Source organism: Lampris incognitus, chromosome 17 (genome assembly GCF_029633865.1).
Source record: "Lampris incognitus isolate fLamInc1 chromosome 17, fLamInc1.hap2, whole genome shotgun sequence".
In the NCBI taxonomy this organism is placed as follows: domain Eukaryota; kingdom Metazoa; phylum Chordata; class Actinopteri; order Lampriformes; family Lampridae; genus Lampris; species Lampris incognitus.
Genome location: NC_079227.1, coordinates 9230525 through 9253008, shown reverse-complemented (window position 1 = coordinate 9253008; position 22484 = coordinate 9230525). Strand labels below are relative to the sequence as shown.

Genomic DNA, 22484 nt, shown 5'->3' with positions numbered 1-22484 from the left:
ATCGCCAGGTACTGTGACCCAAGCAGAGGTCACACAAGTCACGTCCACACCGTCCATCACCCTAACACCGTTGTTGGATATACAGCCCAGTGTGTGTCTGTGTGTGTGTGTGTGTGTGTGTGTGTGTGTGTGTGTGTGTGTGTATCGGCCTGTCCGGAAGATTAGCTCACTTAAGAGTGCATACGCATACTCACATATGCATGTATTCTCACACACACACACACACACACACACACACACACACACACACAGATAAAAAAAAAAACCCTCTCACAATCAAACGCACACACGTAGCCTCGTGCCGCCTCAGCTGCTGGGTCCCTGGTATAATTAGAAACATTTGGGATCATTTGCAAAAGGGAACATGAGCTCTGATGGGATCCAGATGCACTGCGAAGTTTCACCGAAATACAGGAACCATTATTTATGAGGCACTGTTACTGGCTCCTCACCCTGGGAGGTGTGCGTGTGTGGGTGCGTGTGTGCATGTGTGTGTGTGTGTGTGTATACATGTAGTCCTGCTAAATTGTGCGCTGTACGGCGGATCAGCTTTTCCCCGCGCCCCGTCCCTCTCGCCAATCCTCCGTGGAGAAGGCCATCCAGACCACGAGGTCGACCTCGGAGTGACGGCAGCTGACGGCTGCCGGGAGGAAACGAGCCCTCATAGATCACGTCACGCTCCGCCACTGTATTTGCCGAACACATAACGGGACACAGGGGTCGGCGGGTTAAGGGTCACCGAGAGCTGATAGGACAGTGTGCAGCCTTTGGTTGCAGCTGATCTGACAACTCGGCACACCTTGAAACAGAGAAAGGGAGCACTGCAGGTTTTAGGGGCGTCCGGGCAGCGTGGCGGTCTATTCCGTTGCCTACCAACACGGGGATCGCCGGTTCGAATCCCCGGGTTACCTCCGGATTGGTCGGGCGTCCCTACAGACACAATTGGCCGTGTCTGCGGGTGGGGGAAGCCGGGTGTGGGTGTGTGTCCTGGTCGCTGTATTAGCGCCTCCTCTGGTCGGTCAGGGTGCCTGTTCAGGGGGGAGGGGGAACTGGCGGGGAATAGCGTGATCCTCCCACGCGCTACGTCCCCCTGGTGAAACTCCTCACTGTCAGGTGAAAAGAAGCGGCTGGCGACTCATGTATCGGGGGAGGCATGTGGTAGTCTGCAGCCCTCCCCGGATCAGCAGAGGGGGTGGAGTAGTGACCAGGACGGCTTGGAAGAGCGGGGTAATTGGGGAGAAAAAGGGGGGGAAATTTCAAAAAAGCAAATTGTAGCATGTGCAATTTTAGTTTGCCAACTCAGCATGTAAAAGGTATTGTGTATACATACTGCAGAGACGAACATATTATGTACAGAGCTTATGATCACTAAGTGATCAAAACCATCCCATAATTCTCTTTGCCTTTGTCATTTCCATGGAAACGACCGGCCAGGGGACATTTTTCCAAAGTAATATGGCGGACAACTAAGCTGGAGGAGCGTCAGCCAGCGTAGGCAAACTCAAATGCATTTCAACCGTTTCATGATAAAAGGTGTTCTTAGCATCAAATAAAGAGCCGAGGCGGAACCCAAACACGAGGCAGAAGCAACCAAGTTCTCCTCAACCGGACACGACAACGTTCTTAGTGCGTCACACAGGGTCACTTCCACTGGAATTAGAGTCCACCGGGAATAACATCTGTACTGCGCTCTATATGCTGAGTAGTGTCCCCCAAGTGTGCAGTACACACTACACACTAATGTGTGTAGCAGCAGTGTGGACACAGTGAATTAGTGAGCGGTGTTGTTCGGTTGGCACCAAACCTTGCCAACGGCCCAACCCGGATGGCAGTGCGAACTACTAATAAGACACGTTAGCCCCTAGCTAACGGGTCTGACCCTTTAGCCGAGCGGTTAGCGACGTCCCCTTGTGGTGCAGCACACCCCGTATCGAATCCCGCACCGGGCAAGAAAATAACCGGTTACAGCAGGAAGCGGCACGTGGCACATGGCCGTACTGGATGAATATCGAAGTCGTTAAGGCTTGTTAGGTGGTGCCGCATTCTGGCGACCTGAAATGGGAAGGTAGAAAGTTGCAAAATACTAAAAATAAAAAAAATTGTGCGCCTGCTAAACCCAGTTGATGGTATACGGTGCGTTCCGCTCGTGTGAGAAAACAACTGTTGTTTCTTTGTTTCCGCTATCACGAAAATCTGTGTCAGACCGTGCTACACAAAAACCCAACAATGACGGGCCTGTTTGAGTTCCGTGACTTTCCAGATTCACTGCTGAGGTCCATGACACTTGGACCTCTGTCCGTGACTCGGTTTCACAACGATGTGAGTTCGTTCATCACCAAGACTTCCGCTTCTTCTTCTTCTTCTTCTTCTTCTTTGTCTCCCACTGCCACCTCTCCTTCTTCTTTGGCTTTAGACCAGTCGTCAGAAATGACAGTCTGCCGGCTCTTCTATGGAAAAGACACACACACAAAAAAAGAAAGGAAAGAAAAAGTGGTGCCGGTTAGATTTGGTCTTGAAAGGAAACCGTTTTTTTCAAAACGAGACACCGCAGGGCCGATCGCTCCTCGCGGTTTGTCGGTGGGTTGTTTTATCTGAAGCGCTATGCTGCCACCTAGTGGAGCAGCGGATGAAGTTGTTTATGGTGAGACTAGACTGCAGACGATTACTGATTCCGACAGCATGCCAATTCTGTAGCTGTGCAGAAGAAGAAAACCTGGCTGGAAATGCCACCAAAACCTCACTCATGCGCGTTAGAAGACGAAACATGTGAAGGGTGGAATAACAAAACAAAAAAAATGAAATTAAATGCAGTTAAAATGCTTGTGAATTAAAATGAAGAGAGCTAAAGATGCGTGTGAATTTCAACACGTGAGTGATATGTTGTCACATGAGCATATCGGAGAGGACCGGGTTAAAATTGGGTTATTGGATGAAGGAAAATGGGAATTTTTAGAATTGTGCAAAATTTTGTGTTATCATTTAAAATGACAACGTTGCCTTTTTATCATTTAGGCAAAGCCCAAAAATGTTATAAGTTAAAAAAAAAATCTGTGGGCAAATTTTACGGCGATGAAATATAAATGTGAATTGAAAATTTGAGTGTTAATTTATCACGTGACTTGATAAATTCTGACTCTTTTCTTTCTTCTGCCGTCAGTCTTTTATTGCCTTTACCTTTTTGAGATGGACGCCGTAGCTTGGTGTCAGATATAAGCAGTGTGTGTGTGTGTGTGTGTGTGTGTGTGTGTGTGTAACTCGTGACTGGGTGTATGCTCTTGGTGTCCAGTGGATAGATAACCTACCCATCAGTTGACATTCTCTCCATTATTCCGTGGGGATCCACGTGCTGGTCCACGGTCAGACTCCAGCCTGACCAGTCCCCTGCGTCCATGTCCGTCCCTAAAAACAAAACGGAAACGGTTCTTCAAAATCACAATCCAAACACGGATCATGTTGGGCCCTCAAGTATACAGCACACAGTTGTCTCGAGCAGTAGACAAAGTTTAGCTTCAACACAACGTCTCTTTTACTTTAAAAAGAAAATAAACCCTGCGCCACTTTTGCAAGGTCAAAGACCATATAAGTGCTTGTCTGACTGATACTGAGACCAATACTGTGACCGAAAAGGCTCCCTGTTTGCTGCCTTATATTATTCACCTTCTCACCTTCATCCACTGTATAGTGCTCGCATACATTCCCACAAAGCAGGTGAAAACAAAGCGTACAGTACTTTACGGTAAAACTACCACCATGCAATGCTTCGCCTCTTCTCCGCTCTGCTCATGCACTCTCCGCTATCGAATACCGCATGACGAGATGAGAAGAAGCTGCAAAAGGATGATTCAGAAGTGTCCCAAATCGCCATTCATCCTCCCTCTAGAGCAGCGTTTCTCAACCCAGTCCTCAAGGACCCCCCTATCCTGCAGATTTTCATTGTAACCCTGCATAGGTAGCCCTGCTTGTACTTACTCAACCAATCATCTCACAGCACTTAATTATGCAAGGTGTGCAAACTCTGACATTCACTGCTGAATTACTACAAACAGGTACCTATTCAGGGTTGCAAAGAAAATCTGCAGGATAGGGGGTCCTTGAGGACTGGGTTGAGAAACACTGGGTCCGTGGTGTAATTGCAAGGGGTCCGTGAAAATAAAATATCTTTAAAAAAAAGATCCTATGACATTTATAGAAATAGGATTATTTTACTCAAATGGGACTGAGACCTTTATCTACCTAAACTATAAAGGGTAACAGGACTTTTTTCTCTAATTACATCTGTTTCACAAGTGTAATTTATTGTATTTTAATAAGAGATCTCGCTCCCGTTTGCATTGTTAAAAGTTACTGCATAAAAATGCTGTTGTTACACATCTGAAAGTTACTGAATACATATTCTGTTTTGTTACATATATCTGAAAGTTACTGAATACATATTCTGTTTTGTTACATATATCTGAAAGTTACTGCATAAGAATCCTGTTTTGTTAACTATATCTAAGTTACAACTGAAAGCTCTTATTTTTGCCCCAAAGAGTGAATAAATGCTATAATGCAATTTAAAATGCAGTTTCTACTGTTTCTATCAAATTGCAACCCCCCTCCCCCAAGATCAGGTGGAGGGGTCCTCAGGGTAGATCAAAAATACGCAGGGGGTCCAGGACCCCAAAAAGGTTGAGAAACACTGCTCTAGAGTACCTTACTGACTGTCTCCTTACTGACTGTCTCCTTACTGACTGCAGGGGCTCGTGAATGAAGGAACACGGGAACGACTCTGGACACGGCTGAGGTGATGTAAGCGTAGCAAGACAAACACAGCTGCAGCTCCTAAGACTCAGGATGGGTTCGTTTCTTTGTTTTCACTTAACAAGAGTACAGGGACTCTTCCTTTTGTGCCGCCACGTCTCATTGGCTCTTGAATAATTCTGTTCCCTGGAGCGTCTCAGATCCTTGTTTCTTAAGCGGGGGCCACCCTTTATCACAAATGTAAGCACTGACACTACTTTAAATGAGAGCGGCCAGCAAACGGCAGCTGTTCAGCTCTGCTCTGTTGTGCCGTGCTACATTATGGGACGTTCCTGACCTTGATGCAGGGTTGCAGACGACGGAGATGATCACTTTAATCAGCTGCCGTCATTGCTTAGAGTTCCCCTGGGATTCCACCACCACTTCCTCGTTCCGTCAGGAAGTGCCGCATCCTCCTGAACGCTCACTGGTGTCAGCACTGTGCAACGCTGTGACTTCAGTCATGTGCTAGTGAACTGGTCGATGGGAGGCAGGATTCCTGGGGGGGGGGGGGATGTTTTAAAAGTTAAGAGGGAGCGAGTTTGTAGTTTGTATCTGTGTGTGTGTGTGTGTTGTTGTTGTTGTTGTTGTTGTATGTGTGTATGCACCTGCAGCAGGCCGACACAGAGCTAGTCGGACCTCAGCTGGCGAGGTCCTGAACAGCTGCAGCACCCTCTACAGGACAAAGATAACTGTCAGCACCTGGTTAAAGCTAACGGGGCATCAAAACTACATCCATAACATATGTCATGAGTGCATATATATGATTTTGTTAAAAGAAACACTCAACAGTAGGGGAAGTGCTCAACAAATAAGGAGCAAAATAATCCAGTGAGTCAAGTAAATTCTTTATGAGACAGCACAAGCCTGTTTCATGCCATAAGCAATCATACTGTCTCATAAGGAATTTACTTGACTCACTGGATATATATATATATATATATATATACACTACCGTTCAAAAGTTTGGGATCACCCAAACAATTTTGTGTTTTCCATGAAAAGTCACACTTATTCACCACCATATGTTGTGAAATGAATAGAAAATAGAGTCAAGACATTGACAAGGTTAGAAATAATGATTTGTATTTGAAATAAGATTTTTTTTACATCAAACTTTGCTTTCGTCAAAGAATCCTCCATTTGCAGCAATTACAGCATTGCAGACCTTTGGCATTCTAGCTGTTAATTTGTTGAGGTAATCTGGAGAAATTGCACCCCACGCTTCCAGAAGCAGCTCCCACAAGTTGGATTGGTTGGATGGGCACTTCTTTGAGCAGATTGAGTTTCTGGAGCATCACATTTGTGGGGTCAATTAAACGCTCAAAATGGCCAGAAAAAGAGAACTTTCATCTGAAACTCGACAATCTATTCTTGTTCTTAGAAATGAAGGCTATTCCATGCGAGAAATTGCTAAGAAATTGAAGATTTCCTACACCGGTGTGTACTACTCCCTTCAGAGGACAGCACAAACAGGCTCTAACCAGAGTAGAAAAAGAAGTGGGAGGCCGCGTTGCACAACTGAGCAAGAAGATAAGTACATTAGAGTCTCTAGTTTGAGAAACAGACGCCTCACAGGTCCCCAACTGGCATCTTCATTAAATAGTACCTGTTAGAGCCTGTTTGTGCTGTCCTCTGAAGGGAGTAGTACACACCGGTGTAGGAAAGCGTGGGGTGCAATTTCTGCAGATTACCTCAACAAATTAACAGCTAGAATGCCAAAGGTCTGCAATGCTGTAATTGCTGCAAATGGAGGATTCTTTAACGAAAGCAAAGTTTGATGTAAAAAAAATCTTATTTCAAATAAAAATCATTATTTCTAACCTTGTCAATGTCTTGACTCTATTTTCTATTCATTTCACAGCATATGGTGGTGAATAAGTGTGACTTTTCATGGAAAACATGAAATTGTTTGGGTGATCCCAAACTTTTGAACGGTAGTGTATATATATATATATATATATATATATATATATATATATATATATATATATATATATATATATATATATATAATATTGGGTTCTTACAGGCATTAAGTAAAAGTAACCTGCATTTATTGCAAAAATTATAAAAGAAAATAAAATGATAAAGGAAGGACATTGGAAACCTACGCCCTCTAGTGGTTGCATTCCTACCGGCTAAGAATCTTCACTGAGTTCTCTCCACTGACCGATTTTTGAAAAATTATCATGAATCCGTACCAGGACCGCTATTGCTACTGCAGGCTTTTTTGGCAATGAACTACGAAATTGAAAAGAAAAAAAAACAGTCAAACATGGTTGTGAACAGCTTATTTTGTCTGTAACGGCATCCAATCAGAATCAATCAAGGGCTGACTCAAAACACCTGTCTGTGTGGCGTCATTGCCATTATATTGCAACGTAGCCCAAGATATAATTTTCTCGTTAGGTTTGCTGTGGGGAATTCAAGCCATTTCACGGTAAGGTAGAAACAATACCACCAGGGGGCGACTATCACTTTCCCTCCCCGTGACTATAAGGGGAAAATTAGAGATAATTCCAAAAATTGTTTACAGCTTTGGTCTTGTTGTCATAGTTTTTACAGTTGTGCATATCGGTCATGATGTGATTTTACTGACCTGCTTCATTTTGGACGTGTGACCGCTGCTAAACATTTACCTGTCTTATGGGGCAACTGAATGAATACAAGCCTTAAACTTGTCCTTTCAACAAACACCAAAACACTAATGCCTTCATAAGACTGTGTACATTATTTCCAATTATCTACAACTTGCTGGTTGTGCTGGCCAGGTTTATCATGGTTATTACCCCCTCCGGTAGGTATGGCCTCCTCATTCCTGCAAGCAGAACCAGGAAGTAGCTCGGCAATGCGATTATCCACCGATAATATCGCACCGTGTGGGTAAAGTCTTTTAATTTGCAGTTTTGTTTTCACTTCCACACACGTGGTTTAGATAAACGGATTAAACTGGACTTGTTGAAACATATCTGACGCTTGTGTTCGGTTGCCCCGCGCGATGCTGTTGTAAATTTGCATCTAGTCCTGCATCCTAAAATCTCCACAACGAAGCCGGTGAGTAAAATGACATCATAACTGATAACGCACGAGGAGAAAAAAACAACAAAAATAAGACCTGGGCAAAAAAAAAAAAATCATAAAAATAATGATCCTTTAAATGAAGGGTGGACAATGAAACACTACCGGGTAAGGCAGGGCCTTCAGGGGCTGGCCGTTGATGGCCAGAATGACATCCCCCTCCTGGATTCTGCCGCTCTGCTGGGCTGGCTGGTCAGGGAAAAGCTCCTTTATGCGCACCAGGCTGCCCCAATCGTTTCCGGGCAGGTCCATCTCACACATGAGGAAGCTAAAGCCCAGGCCTGTGGCACCTTTCCTCAGAGTTACCTCCAGTGTGTTGTCTGCAAGAGGTTGAGGGAGGTGAGATGAGATGAAGTAGGAGTTGTTGGGCACTGGACGTGCAGGAGTGTGGAGGTTACAGGGCGTAAGGGTGTGGTTAGGGAGGGAGGGGTTGGGTGGGAGGTGAGGGTTTGTTTTAAGAGTGGGTGGGGGGGGGGCTGAAAGGTGGAGCTGGAGCGAGATAGTGCAGTTAGTAAGTTGTCCGTGTGTGGGAGGAGGGAGTGTACTGTACAAGTGTGTGTGTGTGTGTTGGTGTGAGGAGGGATGAGGAAGGAAATAAGTGAAGGGAGGTGGGTGTAAGAAGGATTGGATTAGGCGTGAATGGGGAGGGGAGGAGAGAGCGAGTGAGCACAGAATTTGGAGGGTTGGCTGGGAAAAACAGCTGAGGTAGTAGGAGATATAGAAGAAAAAAGGCAGAGAAGGTTAAGAATAACGCGGGAGTGGAGAGGTTTAAAGGGTAACGAGGGGGGAGGGAGTGAGAGAGAGAGAATTAAAGAGTGAAGGTGAAGGTGTCAAAAGTGGAGGGTATATAAGTTGGAGATCAGCATGGGTGGAGTGACGTGAGGCGGCGGGAGGAGGGACGGGGTTAGGGAGGGTAAGAACGGAAAGGTCAGGGTCGGAGTTAGGAAGATCAAGCATGAGGAGGAGGAGGAGGAAGAGGAAGAGGTGGGGGTGAGAGGAACTGTGTAAAAGTTCACCGTGAAGTGCTCAGACCGGTCTGGCTCCTCGGTTAGGCGTCCGAGCACGCAACAGCTTAGAGAAGGTTCCCTCACGAAGGCTCCTCTAGCACGAAGGAGTTACGCTAACTTCTTATTACGTAACCCTTAAATCGCTCAGTACACCGCACCTTCCAGATCAGTCGCCAACTCCTGAGGCCGAGTTGGTCACGTATGCACAGTTCAGTCACACATTTTAGATGCGGAACGCGATATGACCCTCACTTCTGACTCGCTCACTTACAAATTGACATTACTCTCTTGTTTAGCTGTACCACCTGCAGTGATCTGGGTGGGGTACGGTTGGTTGATACCCCTCGGAAAATTGTTGTGAGTGCATCTATATATGCTGTAAGACAGGGATAGGCAACGTGGTCCAGAAAGGTCCGGTGTGGGTGCAGGTCTTTGTTCCAACCAAGGAGTTACACGCCTGAGTCTACAAATCCAGGTCCTTAGTAAAGACTATTGGTTGACTAATAGACTCAGGTATGTAACTGCTTGGTTGGAACAAGACTGTTGGTTGACTAATAAACTCAGGTATGTAACTGCTTGGTTGGAACAAGACTGTTGGTTGACTAATAGACTCAGGTATGTAACTGCTTGGTTGGAACAAGACTATTGGTTGACTAATAGACTCAGGTATGTAACTGCTTGGTTGGAACAAGACTATTGGTTGACTAATAGACTCAGGTGTGTAACTGCTTGGTTGGAACAAGACTGTTGGTTGACTAATAAACTCAGGTATGTAACTGCTTGGTTGGAACAAGACTGTTCGTTGACTAATAGACTCAGGTATGTAACTGCTTGGTTGGAACAAGACTATTGGTTGACTAATAGACTCAGGTATGTAACTGCTTGGTTGGAACAAGACTATTGGTTGACTAATAGACTCAGGTATGTAACTGCTTGGTTGGAACAAGACTATTGGTTGACTAATAGACTCAGGTATGTAACTGCTTGGTTGGAACAAAGACCTGCACCCACAGCGGACCTTTCCGGGCCATGTTGCCCATCCCTGCTGTAAGTTGTTAATCATTTTGCTTTACTTTTACTTTTTTTGAGATCCCCCCCCCCCGCCTTTTCTCCCCCAATTGTACCCGTCCAATTACCCCACTCTTCCGAGCCATCCCGGGTCGCTGCTCCACCCCCTCTGCCGATCCATGGAGGGCCGCAGACTACCACATGCTTCCTCTGATACATGTGGAGTCGCCAGCCGCTTCTTTTCACCTGACGGTGAGGAGTTTCGCCAGGGGGACGTAGCGCATGGGAGGCTCACGCTATTCCCCCCCCCAGTTCCCCCTGCCCCCCGAACAGGCGCCCCGACTGACCAGAGGAGGCGCTAGTGCAGCGACCGGGACATGTACCCATATCCAACCAAGCTGGAAGTACCACGGGGATTCGAACTGGCGATCCCCATGTTGGTAGGCAACGGAATAGTCCACTACGCTACCCGGATGCCTGCTTTACTCTCAGTTAACATTGTAATCCTCATTGGTGGGAAAATTAGCAAACTAGGTCTTTTCTGCACCCTAACCACTATTCCATCATAGCCTCTCCCTCATATTCTACCACTTGGTGTTGCCCATATGGCTTCATTCAAGGTAGGATTTCACAGAAACTCCACCTTTATTTTAGTGGTTCTGATGTGTCGGCTTGCTTTTCTGGGTGGTTGGTTGACGGTCGACAACCAACAACCCCGTTTCAGACGAGCTAACATCCGCTCTATCGACCCGGTGCAGAAACATCTATTTTACACTGTCATGTTAGGCATCCAGTCAGGATATGATGTGAATGACATGCTACGTTAGCCACTCAAATGAAAAGGTGCGGTCAGTTCTAGGCCTGCTTCAAATAAAAACTCAGACAGCGATCCCGTATTGTCGCAACAAAGTCGCACAAGGGTGCTTCGCATCTATTCTATTCTATTCTCAATCTACTGCATTGGTCATATGCAAATGAGCTAAACGCGAATCCGACGCGACAGAACACGACTCCTCACCGTCCGTCATGAAGCTGTAGTCTCTGGGCCTGGCGGAGAGCGTGTACGGGGTGGTGATGATGGCGGGACAGCTGTGGTTCCGCATCTGGCTGGAGGCGGGGCCGTAGCAGTGAGGCGAGAGACGGCTGCCGGTGTCTGGACTGACACACACTCTGGGCAGACCCATGGACTCTCTCTCCAGGAGCAGAGTCACCACCTGGAGACAAGACAAGAGGATGGGGTAGGACAGGGGTGGAGAAACGAGAGGAGAGGGAGGTGTGGCGAGGAAATGAGACAGGAGTGAGGAAGAGGAGTGTGATGGGGAGCGGAGAGAGGGGGAGAAAGTGAGACATCGCCGCGACAAAACGCCGCTCATTCTCCATGAATAGCGACTATTCGACATTATTGTTTGAACACGTCGAGGGATGTGTCTGCGCTGTACCTCGCTGGTTTTAGTCAGACACTCCACAGCCTGCTGGTGCGTGAAACCCTCAAACCCGACCCCGTCCACCTCCAGCAGTCTGTCACCTGTAAGATATGAATAGAAAGTAAGAGATAAAGAAGGTGACGCACGTACAGATGACGGAGAGGCCGTGAACCTCAGCTGGAGAAGAGAACGCACTGCAGTTTCATCTTCAAGGAAACCTTGAACGATCGACATTTCTGTTGCGTTACAGTTGTTCCAGCCTTTGAAATGGGAAAAAAAATCACTGCCTTGCCTTGTGCATAATGATTCAAGTCCCGGTAACCTGGTTTATAATGATAAGAATTAGGCTTCTGAAGGAAAAATGGCCAATACCTGAGCGGACTCGTCCGTCCCTTTCTGCTGCACCTCCAGGAACGAGGCTCTTGATGTAGATTCCACCATTAGGAAGACTGGTGTTGACACCGCCCTAAACACATAACGACATAGGACATTTTTTTAGGGAGGGGGGGGGCTTTTCCCCCCTCTTTTTCTCCCCAATTGTGCTTAGCCAATAGGGCAGTGTCCGTGAGCTATTTTTAGCCCTTCCCGAGCCGAGGTGGAAGCTTCGAAGCAAATGGATGTCAGACATCGGATGCACCGACTACATTAGAGGTGAGCAGTTTGAGGCAATTTTCTTCGGTTTTTTTTGCGTAATTTAATATTATCGGATATATGGCAGCAGATACGTGAGTTGGTGTTGTAAACACAGCCGTGTTGTACTGTCTAACGTGCTCCGTATGTCTGACTTCCTGTGATGCGTCCGTAGCGACAGCGGTGCTGTGACATCACTCGGACGCTGCCCCGTTACCATATTTCCCGAGCCGTCCCAGTCGCTGCTTGACCCCCTCTGCCGATCCGGGGAGGGCTGCAGACTTCCTCCCATACACGTGGAGTCGCCAGCCGCTTCTTTTCACCTGACAGTGAGGAGTTTCACCAGGGGGACGTAGTGCGTGGGAGGATCACGCTATCCCCCCCCCCCCCAGCCCCCCCCTGAACAGGCGCCCTGACCAACCAGAGGAGGCGCTAGTGCAGCGACCGGGACAGATACCCACATCAGGCTTCCCACCCACAGACATAGCCATTTGTGTCTGTAGGGATGCCCTACCAAGCCGGAGGTAACATGGGGATTCAGACCGGTGACCCCCATGTTGGTAGGCAACAGAATAGACCAGTACGGTACCCGGACACCCCCAGGACGTTATTGAAACTGGGAGGGTAGAACAGGACAAACAGACTCAATACAGAGTAGGTAACATCTAAGTGAGGGAAATACGTGATTTGTTTGAGGGTGGATGTACCGGTTTAGATGCCCCGTTCAAACGAGCGTGCCACAGAATGTAATTAGTGATTAGTGTCTGCAAGGTAAACTGGACCAAGCCCTCTCTCCATCCCTCTCTCTCTCTCTCTCTCTCTCTAATCCCCGCAACCGCCGAGGTTAATCAGATTTAGTAGGTAGACTTTTTGACCTACTGCTGAAGCTTAGTGACTGTACAATTTACATCCCTGACGGTTTAGTTTGGCTTGTAGTTTTGCAGTTTAAGCCGAATCTCAAAAGTGAACGTAACGGTGAGCCGCATCGCCGCAGACAGTGATAACACAACTAACATTACTGTTCTTCTGCAGTGTATAATAGTATATCCATCCATTCATCCATCCATCCATCCATTATCCAAACCGCTCATCCTGCTCTCAGGGTCGCGGGGATGCCGGAGCCTATCTCAGCAGTCACTGGGCAGCAGGCGGGGAGACACCCTGGACAGGCCGCCAGGCCATCACAGAGCCAACACACATATACACATTCACATCTAGAGACGATTTAGTGAGGCCGATTCACCTGACCTACATGTCTTCGGACTGTGGAAGGAAACCAGAGCAAATGGTGTGCAAACTGTATAAACAAATGTAGACAAAAATAGACCCAAAAAAGATATATATATATATATATATATATATATTATATAAATATAAAAATATATAAATACTAAATACAATAAATAAATAAATATAATAGTAGTAATGATGATGAGGATGTTGACGATAAATTTCTACTTTTTCATACAGAACACATTTTTGATTTACTTCATGGTTGCATGGTAGTTGTCATGGGTTCACTGAATATTGTTGACTGGCAGAGGTACATAACCTCGGAAAATTCAAGATAAATGTAAATTTCATACCCAAAAAGGTTGATATATATATATATATATATATATATATATATATATACCCTGTAAGTGGATATACAGTAGAAGGGTCTTCTCAAGACTGCTCTCCCCACTGTCTCACCATTGTCAATCAGAAACACCAGACTATATAAGCTAGAAACATTAATAATCTGTTTAATGTCTTTAACCACTTCTAAATTGGTCCCTTTTAATATTACACATGCAACCAGATATGGACCACCTCCCATACAGGGCTAATGAATGTTAGCATTAAGCATTTTGCACAGGTGTGTGTGTGTGTGTCTTACAGAAATGCTGATGCCAAGACTTCCTGCTTTCTTTCGGAGCTCAACAAGTTCGGTAATGCTCTCTTCTGGTCTCACACAGTTCAGCGAGGAGGACGGGGAGCAGCCGTCCTTACAGGAGACGGAGGGAGGATGGAGAAGTGTTAGTCATTCACGCTCAGTAAGTCTGTGTTTACTGACATCCACTGAAGAAGCCACCATGGCGGCGTTTGATGCAGTTCATTGCAGGCTGTAGGTTTATATATGCATGTACATGTCCATCTCTGCCCAGATGGATATTCATCCACCCACCCACCCATCCGTCCATCCGTCCAGCCTGTTTGTACCTGTGCGTTGAGGATGCGTATGTCATGGGGGATGTGTAGCCTGCTGCCAGTCTTGGGCGTCATCATAACAGAAATGATCTCGTCCAGGCTGTCGTCTCTCGAGTGACTGTCCCCCATCAGCGTCATCTGGGACTCGTCCTTTCCCAACATGGGACAGTGCACGTTGTTGGGGGGGAGGGCGACTGGCGTTACAAAAGGAGAACATGTCATTGATAAAACAGAGACGGTTTTAGACTGAAATTCTGTTATTCGGCTCTCACTCACCGACGTGACATGAGAAAGTCTTTGATTGACAGCATTACCGGGAAGAAAGGTAAAGAGTTTTTTTTGGGGGGGGGGATTTTTTTTTTTGTCCCCCTTTTTCTCCTCACTTGTATCCGGCCAATTACCCCACGCTTCCGAGCCTTCCCGGTCGCTGCTCCACCCCCTCTGCCAATCTGGGGAGGGCTGCAGACCACCACATGCCTCCTCCCATACCTGTGGAGTCGCCAGCCGCTCCTTTTCACCTGACAGTGAGGAGTTTCACCAGGGGGAGATACATGTGGGAGGATCATCCTATTCCCCCCAGTTCACCCTCCCTTCCGAACAGGCGCCCTGACCGACCAGAGGAGGCGCTAGTACAGTGACCAGGACACATACCCACATCCGGCTTCCCACCCGCAGTCACGGCCATTTGTGTCTGCAGGGACGCCCGACTAAGGCGGAGGTAACATGGGGATGTGAACCGGCGACCCCCGTGTTGGTAGGCAACAGAATAGACCGCCACGCCACCCGGATGCCCCAAAGAAAGGTAAAGATTTAAATGTCCGGAGCAACAAAATCCCTACACACACACACACACGCACACACACACACACCTTTTGGCTGTGAGATAATGAGTTGAACCTCCTCGGGGCTGCTCTGCATGACCTCCGCTGCCTCGCAGGAGGTCACCCCCTCCAGGCTGATTTGGTTCAGGGAGATCAGACGACTACCTGCGGGCAGATAGTCAAAGAAAGACAGTAGCGTGTGTGGATGAGGTTAACAGACTCCCCTACGAACTTGTGTGACACCTGCCTGAATACCGAAGACATTAAGATAGTAGACACAGGAGAACAGAAAAAAATGAATCAACAGAACTCATTCCAACCTTCACTTGACAATATAAATTATGTGAGGGATGTTTTTCTAGCCCACGCAGACACGGGGAAAACATGCAAATGCCACACAGAGGACGACCCCCAAGTTTGGAGTACCCCAGGGCTCGAACCCGGGATCTTCTTGCTGTGAGGTGACCGCAATAACCACTGCCCACCATGCCGCCGTGTCTGCGTGAGTTTCCTCCCGGTGCTCCGGTTCCCTCCCACAGTCCAAAGACTTGCAGGTCCGGTACTAAATTGTCCCTAGGTGTGAATGTGTGTGTGTGTGTGTGTGTGTGTGTCGGCCTTGTGATGGCCTGGCGGCCTGTCCAGGGTGTCTCCCCGCCTGCCGCCTAATGACTGCTGGGATAGGCTCCAGCATCCCCGCGACCCCGAGAGCAGGATGAGTGGTTTGGATAATGGGTGGATGGATGTTGTTCTAGCACGGAGCATGTACGATTTGAATAAAACATGTGAAATGTGTAGTCCGCGGTGGCGTAGCGGTCTAAGCATCGGCTTTGTGTCGATGCAGTTGCCCACTGGGGACCGGGGTTCGCGCCCGGGTCTCGTCGGATCCAACTATGGCTGGACTCCATGAAGCAGCGATAATTGGCAACGCTGTCTCGGGGAGGGGGGCGGAGTCGGCTTGTGTTCGTCACATGAATGCGTCTCTGTGTGTGTGGTTCGACCTGGACTCGCCTTGTCACGAAAGTGGCGAGGCGTCTCCTTCGAGACTGCCGGCCGGAGAGATGCAGTTGGCAAACGCATGCGGTACGAGGGTGGGGGTTTGAACTAAAATAGGGATCGATTGGCCACTAAATTGGGAGAAAAACAAAATTGAAATGCAATTTTTGTGAAGAGTGACTGAATGACCCCCTCAAAAAAGTTCCCATTTGCAGTTGCGAAAAGTCTAACAGCTCAAAAATAAAGTTGTCTGAATCCTGAAAGGATACTTAACTTGTCAGCTTCAGTCTTTGAGCGAAAAAGTGACTTTATACAACGCTTTTAACGTGATGCAAGAGCCTGTAGGGCAACAACTCGGTCACTGTATCAGCATCACAATCCTGTATCGGCCATGTAGGTTTGCATACACATGGAATTTGACTCCTGTTTGGTGGCTCTCTCAGTGTACTTAACATAGAATAACTACACTACAACACAACAACCTCCAGATATATACACAAGGATTAACTATATATACGGGCAAAATAAGGGGTGAAAGTATCTGAGTCTCACAATTGTGTCCAAAAAAGAAAAACTTAACTGAGGCGAAATGCAAACAATACAATAAGTGTAACTGAGGTGTAGAACAAAAACATCTAACTTAAATTTCATATTTCAGTTGTCTTACTGTTGGAATAGAAATGAAAGTTAAAAGTAATCTATTACTTGATAATAATGGTATTATTGAGTAATAGATTACTCAATAATACCATTATTATGTGTGTGAGATGTGCACACACACACACACACACACACACACACATATATATATATATATATATATATATATATATATATATATATTTCCATATACGTATATATAAATCCATCTGGTTCTGTACCTGGTCGGATGCGTCCATCCTTATCTGCAGGTCCACCGGGCACAACGGACGCCACAAAGATCCCCAGATCATACCGGCCCACGGTGTCTTCTCCTACTATCACTATCCCTGGATAAACAGAAACCAGATGTGTTAAGGTAAGGCTTTTCTATACAGGGAATGTGGTCTGTGCTTCCTTCACCCCCCCATCCCACTTTTAAGCATTTTGATCATTTTGTGCCAGTCAACAAAGCATTTACTAGGATTCAAAGCCAGTACATGATTTGTGTTTTAGAACAACTGAGGTGTCAAAAAAAATCATTTTTTTCAGTTCAAACAGGAACAAAGTGAAGAATATATGTAAATTGCAATAAAGTTAATTCAAAGCATCAACTCACGTTATGCAACTTAATTGTATAAAAAATTTTTTTTTCTGCAGTAGCATTATTATATTCACGTTTAAATGTCATGCCAAAGCAATTTACGAGGTTTTATTGTTACACTAAACTTGAACGCTGACCGTCCCCTGCAGCCAGTTACTCCTCACAGTTACAGTGTAGTGGCGTAGAGGATGTAGCAAGAATGTACAGTCAATCAGCCAGAATACAATAAAAGCACTTTTGTTTTCTACTGCATCTGTTCAAGAACAGAATGACATGCAGAATGACATATTGCAAGAATTAATGTGCTCGCCGTTAGGATTTGGTAATATCTGGAAAATTGTGAGCTCCTTACCCAGGCCCAGCTTTTGGTCTTTCTTTAAGGACACACATATGACTTCTCTCTCCGATGATGTTAGTCTATTCGGCGTATCTGTCAGACCAAGCACATAAACATTAGCCAGGATAATTAAATAGATGAATAATCACAGCGGCTTAACGGAAGCTTTGCGGATGTATATTAATTACATTCAGGCCTACGACCTAACTGTACACAGCCGCTGTCACATTTCTAAATATAGCATTCTCCCCCGGCTTCAACCTTAGTACTGCAACCTCTACCTCGGTTCCTTTGGGCCTCTCCGCTAATAGGTCTAATGACATTAGCTGCTGATGGTACATCTGAGCTCTGTGGGTCACCGAATGGACTCGGTGGTCAGAGGAGCAATTGATATACCTCTCAGGCTTGGCAGTACGTGTTTAGCTGAGCTCATTTGAAAGAAAACAGTATTGTGCCATTGATTTATCTCATACTGGCCTCTCGGTAAAGTGGTGGTAGTCCCATTCTAAACAGGTGAATTAGTCACCTCCTTTTATTAAAAGTTTAAAACTGGTTACTTATTTCCCTTTATCCCATGAAATAAGAGGCGATGGTGCAGAGCATCTTTTATCACAACAATACATTTTATGTGTACTTTAACATAATTTAAAGCACATTGCATTGTAATGTATGAAATGTGCTGTATGTGTAAATAACGTTTTGATTGATTGATTGATTAACTATTGTCATTATTGAAAAAAGTTCCCTATGGCCCTCAGTGATCGTGTGACCATCCAGCAGGTAGTTGATAGTGAATAGTAGTAATAGTGCACCACCAACAAATAGTAATAGTACACTATCAGCAAATACACTGGATCAGCTAAGAGCAACGAAGACCTTAAGTTATTTACTGACGTCAGGATGCGGCAAAGACCTTGTTAGCACTAAAATGCTAAGTGCACCAATTAGCAAACCAGTCATGGCACGTCCATCCAATACTGGACATTGTCTATGGATGGTGTATGGACAGACTTACCTCTGGCAGCTGAGGAGCCTGAAGGAGCCTCTGACCCGCTCTTCTGGGAGCAAGATGGGGAACGCACGCTGGTGCTGCTGCGCTGACTGCTGGAGCAGGTGCTGGAGGAAACGTACCAAAAAAACATTTAAAAACATTTTTAATTACTGAATGTGAGGGAAACCTGCGCCACAGCCGGGTTCCACAGCACAGAGACATGGGCACAGAAGGTCACTGAGGCCCATTTATTAGAAGCGAGGCTGAAACCACCATAGTTAAAACCGTGCTAAAAAAGGACTAAAATCACATATTCATGTAAACTACTAATAAGACCCGTTAGCCCCCTAGCTAACGGGTCTGACCCTTTAGCCGAGCGGTTAGTGATGTCGCCTTGTGGTGCAGTACACCCCGTATGGAATCCTGCACCGGGCAAGAAAATACCCGGTTACACTACTGTTTCGGACGTACTGAAAACACCCAGATACCCTTTTGGTGTCCTAAATAGGGCGCTTAGTGTGCGCTTTCAGACGCGGCCGCTGTACCTCTGTTCATGGAGGCTCAGGCGTTGCTGTTTGAAGCGGGCCTCAATCCGGGCTGCGACGTCATCGCAGAGCTTGGTCATGGAGTCGTCGTGAGGGCTGGTCGGGCCGCTGTCGTCCTGCGGCGTCTCCGAACACGAGAAGGACTTGCGCTGGTGGCGCTGCGCCCGGCATACGGCTGCGTACTGAACTATGTTATCGTCTGAGAAATGGAGAGGCACTGTGTGAAAGAAGCAACTAGATATAGTTCAGCATTAGAGCAAAACTCAATGTCGAGTGTGCATGCAGTCCAGCTGAAGTACTTCTGGACAAAGTCTGTTGACTTATTAAACGTGAGGGATGGGGTGAAGATGCAACCAAAGGAAGAGGGACACATGAAATGAAAGCCACGTTGTGTTCTTGCAATGAATTTGTCCTCTGCATGTAGCCCGTCCTACTGTACAGGAGCAGTGGGCAGCTGCAGCGCCCGGGGACCAACTCCAGCTCTTTTTCCTATTGCCTTGATCAGGGGCACAGACAGGAGTACCCCAACAGGCACGGGGAGAACATGCAAACTCCACACAGAAAGGACCTGGGACGGCCTGGGGTTCGAACCCAGGACCTTCTTGCTGTGAGGTAACAGCGCTAACCACTGGGCCACCGTGCCGCCATTAGGGATCAATGTCTGGTGTTTTCATACAGTTGTTTCCCCTTTACTTTAAAGGATAATTCTGGGGGTTTTGTTTGTTTGTTTGTTTTTTTTGGGGGGGGGGGTTTACAACATGGGTCTTATTTTCAGTTTTTGCCATAGTGCATATCGGTTATGATGTCATTTCACTCACCGCCTTCTTTGTGGAGATTTTGGGACCACTGCTGGACACAGCGGTGTGTTATGGTGCCATTGAATACAAGCCCTAACCCCTGATTAGACCATGTACTACGTCAGTTGCATTGGACATGTATTCAGCGGGTACAGCAGTGGGCCATTCCTGCAAGCTGAGCCGGGAAGTAACTCAACAAAGCCACTGACTATTGTAATGGAAATTTTGCACAACTTTCATGTTCACTTTTGGATACAGGGTTGAGATAATTGGGTTAAAATGGACTTGTTGAAGCGTGTCTGATGCTTGTGTGTTTAGCAGCGGTCCCAATCAAGAATGTGCAACAAAAACAGAAACATGCAGCAACTTTAACTCACATAGCGAAACCTCAGTACTTCTGTGGACAGGCATAAATAACTGACCTGAGACAAGGCTGTGGCTGAGTTGGCGAGAGTTCATCTCGTTGTAAAATTTGTGCTGTGCAGAGCAAAGGTTACAAAGGTATTTGGCGATCTTGGACCTCTCTGTGATGAAGGTGTACTTCTTCTTGCTTCCTCGGCACTCAATCGTGAATTTACGCCTCTGCAGAAAAAGAGAACGAATGAAGGGTGCTACGCTGTTACCTAATTAAATCTCAGTTTGACTAAAGCTGGGACGGGGACATGAATGGGAAATGATCTGCATTCCCTCAAAAGTGGGGCCTGCCGTGCCCTTGACATATAGGGCACGGCATATAATATATAAGACATATATTACCCTCGGCTGTTAAGAGTTGATGGTTATGCAGGAATTTGGTAGCTCACAAGTTTTTTTTTTTTCATAATGACATTATTAGATTGCAAAATATTGCTAGAAAAGAGCATGCAGCTTCAGCAAATCTTTTATGGAGTGAAGGTAAAAAAAAAAACAAATCTATTTTTACAACCTTGTTTTGCTCAATTCCCTCTTAATACCAACCTCGGATTGCTGCTGATGGACTCTGTGAGAGGATGAACTTCACATATACAGATATTTCATTCAAAACTGACTTTTAAAGTATGACGCACATCCCATCCTACCCCTCAACTCACATTAGAAGAAATAGTAGCCGTCTCCCTCCAGTGGAAAATCTGACTGGTGGATCGACTCCCATCTTTGACCTCATAGACGATGACTCCTTTGGCACACACCCCGAGGATGAGCTCTCCCTCCGTGGGCTTCTTCTCTCGCATCACTTGGTAGAACAGCACGCCGTATTCAGGCAACTGCTGACTCACCTACATGGATGAAGAGCAATGCCCGTGACTTTTGAGCTATTAAAAACTCCAAAATATCATTAGCAATGCCTTCTAGTGGGTTTGCACGCATTTCTTTTGATCTCGCAGCAAATTTGAAACCATCGCAGATTAAACAGGGGAAAAGACTTTGCAAACAGCATGAAGAGGAACATTTGCCCACACACGCGTGGGGAGAATCATCAGTATCGAGCTGAAGTCGCGTAAATTTAGGGAATCGAAGGAAGATTTTGCCAGTGATGTTGGCCTCGTTCATCAATCTTGGCAAGTCTCTTGCTGCGAGTACAATTTTGCGTGCACATCCTGTCTCGGAAGATTCATGTAATATCAGAAGGAAGCCAAACTGAGCAGCTCCACAATCACAAACACTAGCCAGAGCTGCATTATAAGTAATATAATAACAGTTTCTTCAGCAGAGCGATGAAACACAATGGGTCAGTTTCATTGTCATTAAAGATCATTTATAATTTCTCAACTTATTTTTAAATGAGCTCCCCCCCCCGCCCCTTTTTCTCCCCAATTGTATCCGGCCAATTACCCCACTCTTCTGAGCCGTCCCGGTCGCTGCTCCACCCCCTCTGCTGATCCGGGGAGGGCTGCAGACTGCCATATGCCTCCTCCGGTACATGTGGAGTCTCCAGCTGCTTCTTTTCACCTGACAGTGAGGAGTTTCACCAGGGGGACGTAGCACATGGGAGGATCCTGCTATTCCCCCCTAGTTCCCCCTCCCCCTGAACAGGCACCCCGACCGACCAGAGGAGGCGCTAGTGCAGCGACCAGGACACGTACCCACATCCGGCTTCCCACCCGCAGACACGGCCAATTGTGTCTGTAGGGACGCCCGACCAAGCCGGAGGTAACACGGGGATTTGAACCGGCGATCCCCATGTTGATAGCCAACGTAATAGACCGCCACGCTACCTGGAGCCCTTCAAATTAGTTTTTGAACATTTTCTTCCTGCACATCCTCAAGTCATTGATTGAGCTTCCTCACTCCATGACCTTCTGTGGCACGTACCGCGGCACTTGTGAAATCCGTATTGATAGTATGATATCTTATTACTAGTCTTTGCCACCTTGAGAAACTCCCGCTCGGCTTCATCAACGAGCATCTGGGCGTTGTTCCTGTGCAGCCGCAGAAGCTCCCCCTTAATGTAGGGCAACGCTCGTTTCTCCATCACACTCTTGGAGACGTACTGGTCGGGGCGGTAGTAGTTCGTACCGTACACCTGCATGCAACAGACCAACCAGCAAACATGTTTTGTTTTTTTTTAAATGTGAAAGGTAGAGTGTTTATCATCTCCTGGAAATTGAAATCAAGTCACAACTAAGGAGGCCTTACTGGCTCATATTTGAAA

At 46.5% G+C, this 22484-nt stretch overlaps 1 protein-coding gene across 1 annotated transcript in view; it reads right to left on the bottom strand.

The window, feature by feature from the left end:
• Positions 1 to 673: 673 nt before the first annotated feature.
• frmpd2 (FERM and PDZ domain containing 2) overlaps positions 674 to 22484 on the bottom strand; it is a 31108-nt gene continuing 9297 nt past the window's right edge. Inside the window, exons 12-28 of the mRNA XM_056297613.1 lie at positions 22203 to 22355; positions 20923 to 21108; positions 20275 to 20434; positions 19056 to 19254; positions 18535 to 18635; positions 17535 to 17612; positions 16821 to 16928; positions 14995 to 15111; positions 14138 to 14319; positions 13815 to 13922; positions 11675 to 11768; positions 11318 to 11403; positions 10897 to 11092; positions 7969 to 8183; positions 5391 to 5457; positions 3303 to 3399; positions 674 to 782 (exon numbers count right to left, since the gene is read on the bottom strand). Coding sequence (XP_056153588.1) covers positions 674 to 782; positions 3303 to 3399; positions 5391 to 5457; positions 7969 to 8183; positions 10897 to 11092; positions 11318 to 11403; positions 11675 to 11768; positions 13815 to 13922; positions 14138 to 14319; positions 14995 to 15111; positions 16821 to 16928; positions 17535 to 17612; positions 18535 to 18635; positions 19056 to 19254; positions 20275 to 20434; positions 20923 to 21108; positions 22203 to 22355 — 2256 coding nt within the window. The remainder of the gene's footprint in view (positions 783 to 3302; positions 3400 to 5390; positions 5458 to 7968; positions 8184 to 10896; positions 11093 to 11317; positions 11404 to 11674; positions 11769 to 13814; positions 13923 to 14137; positions 14320 to 14994; positions 15112 to 16820; positions 16929 to 17534; positions 17613 to 18534; positions 18636 to 19055; positions 19255 to 20274; positions 20435 to 20922; positions 21109 to 22202; positions 22356 to 22484) is intronic.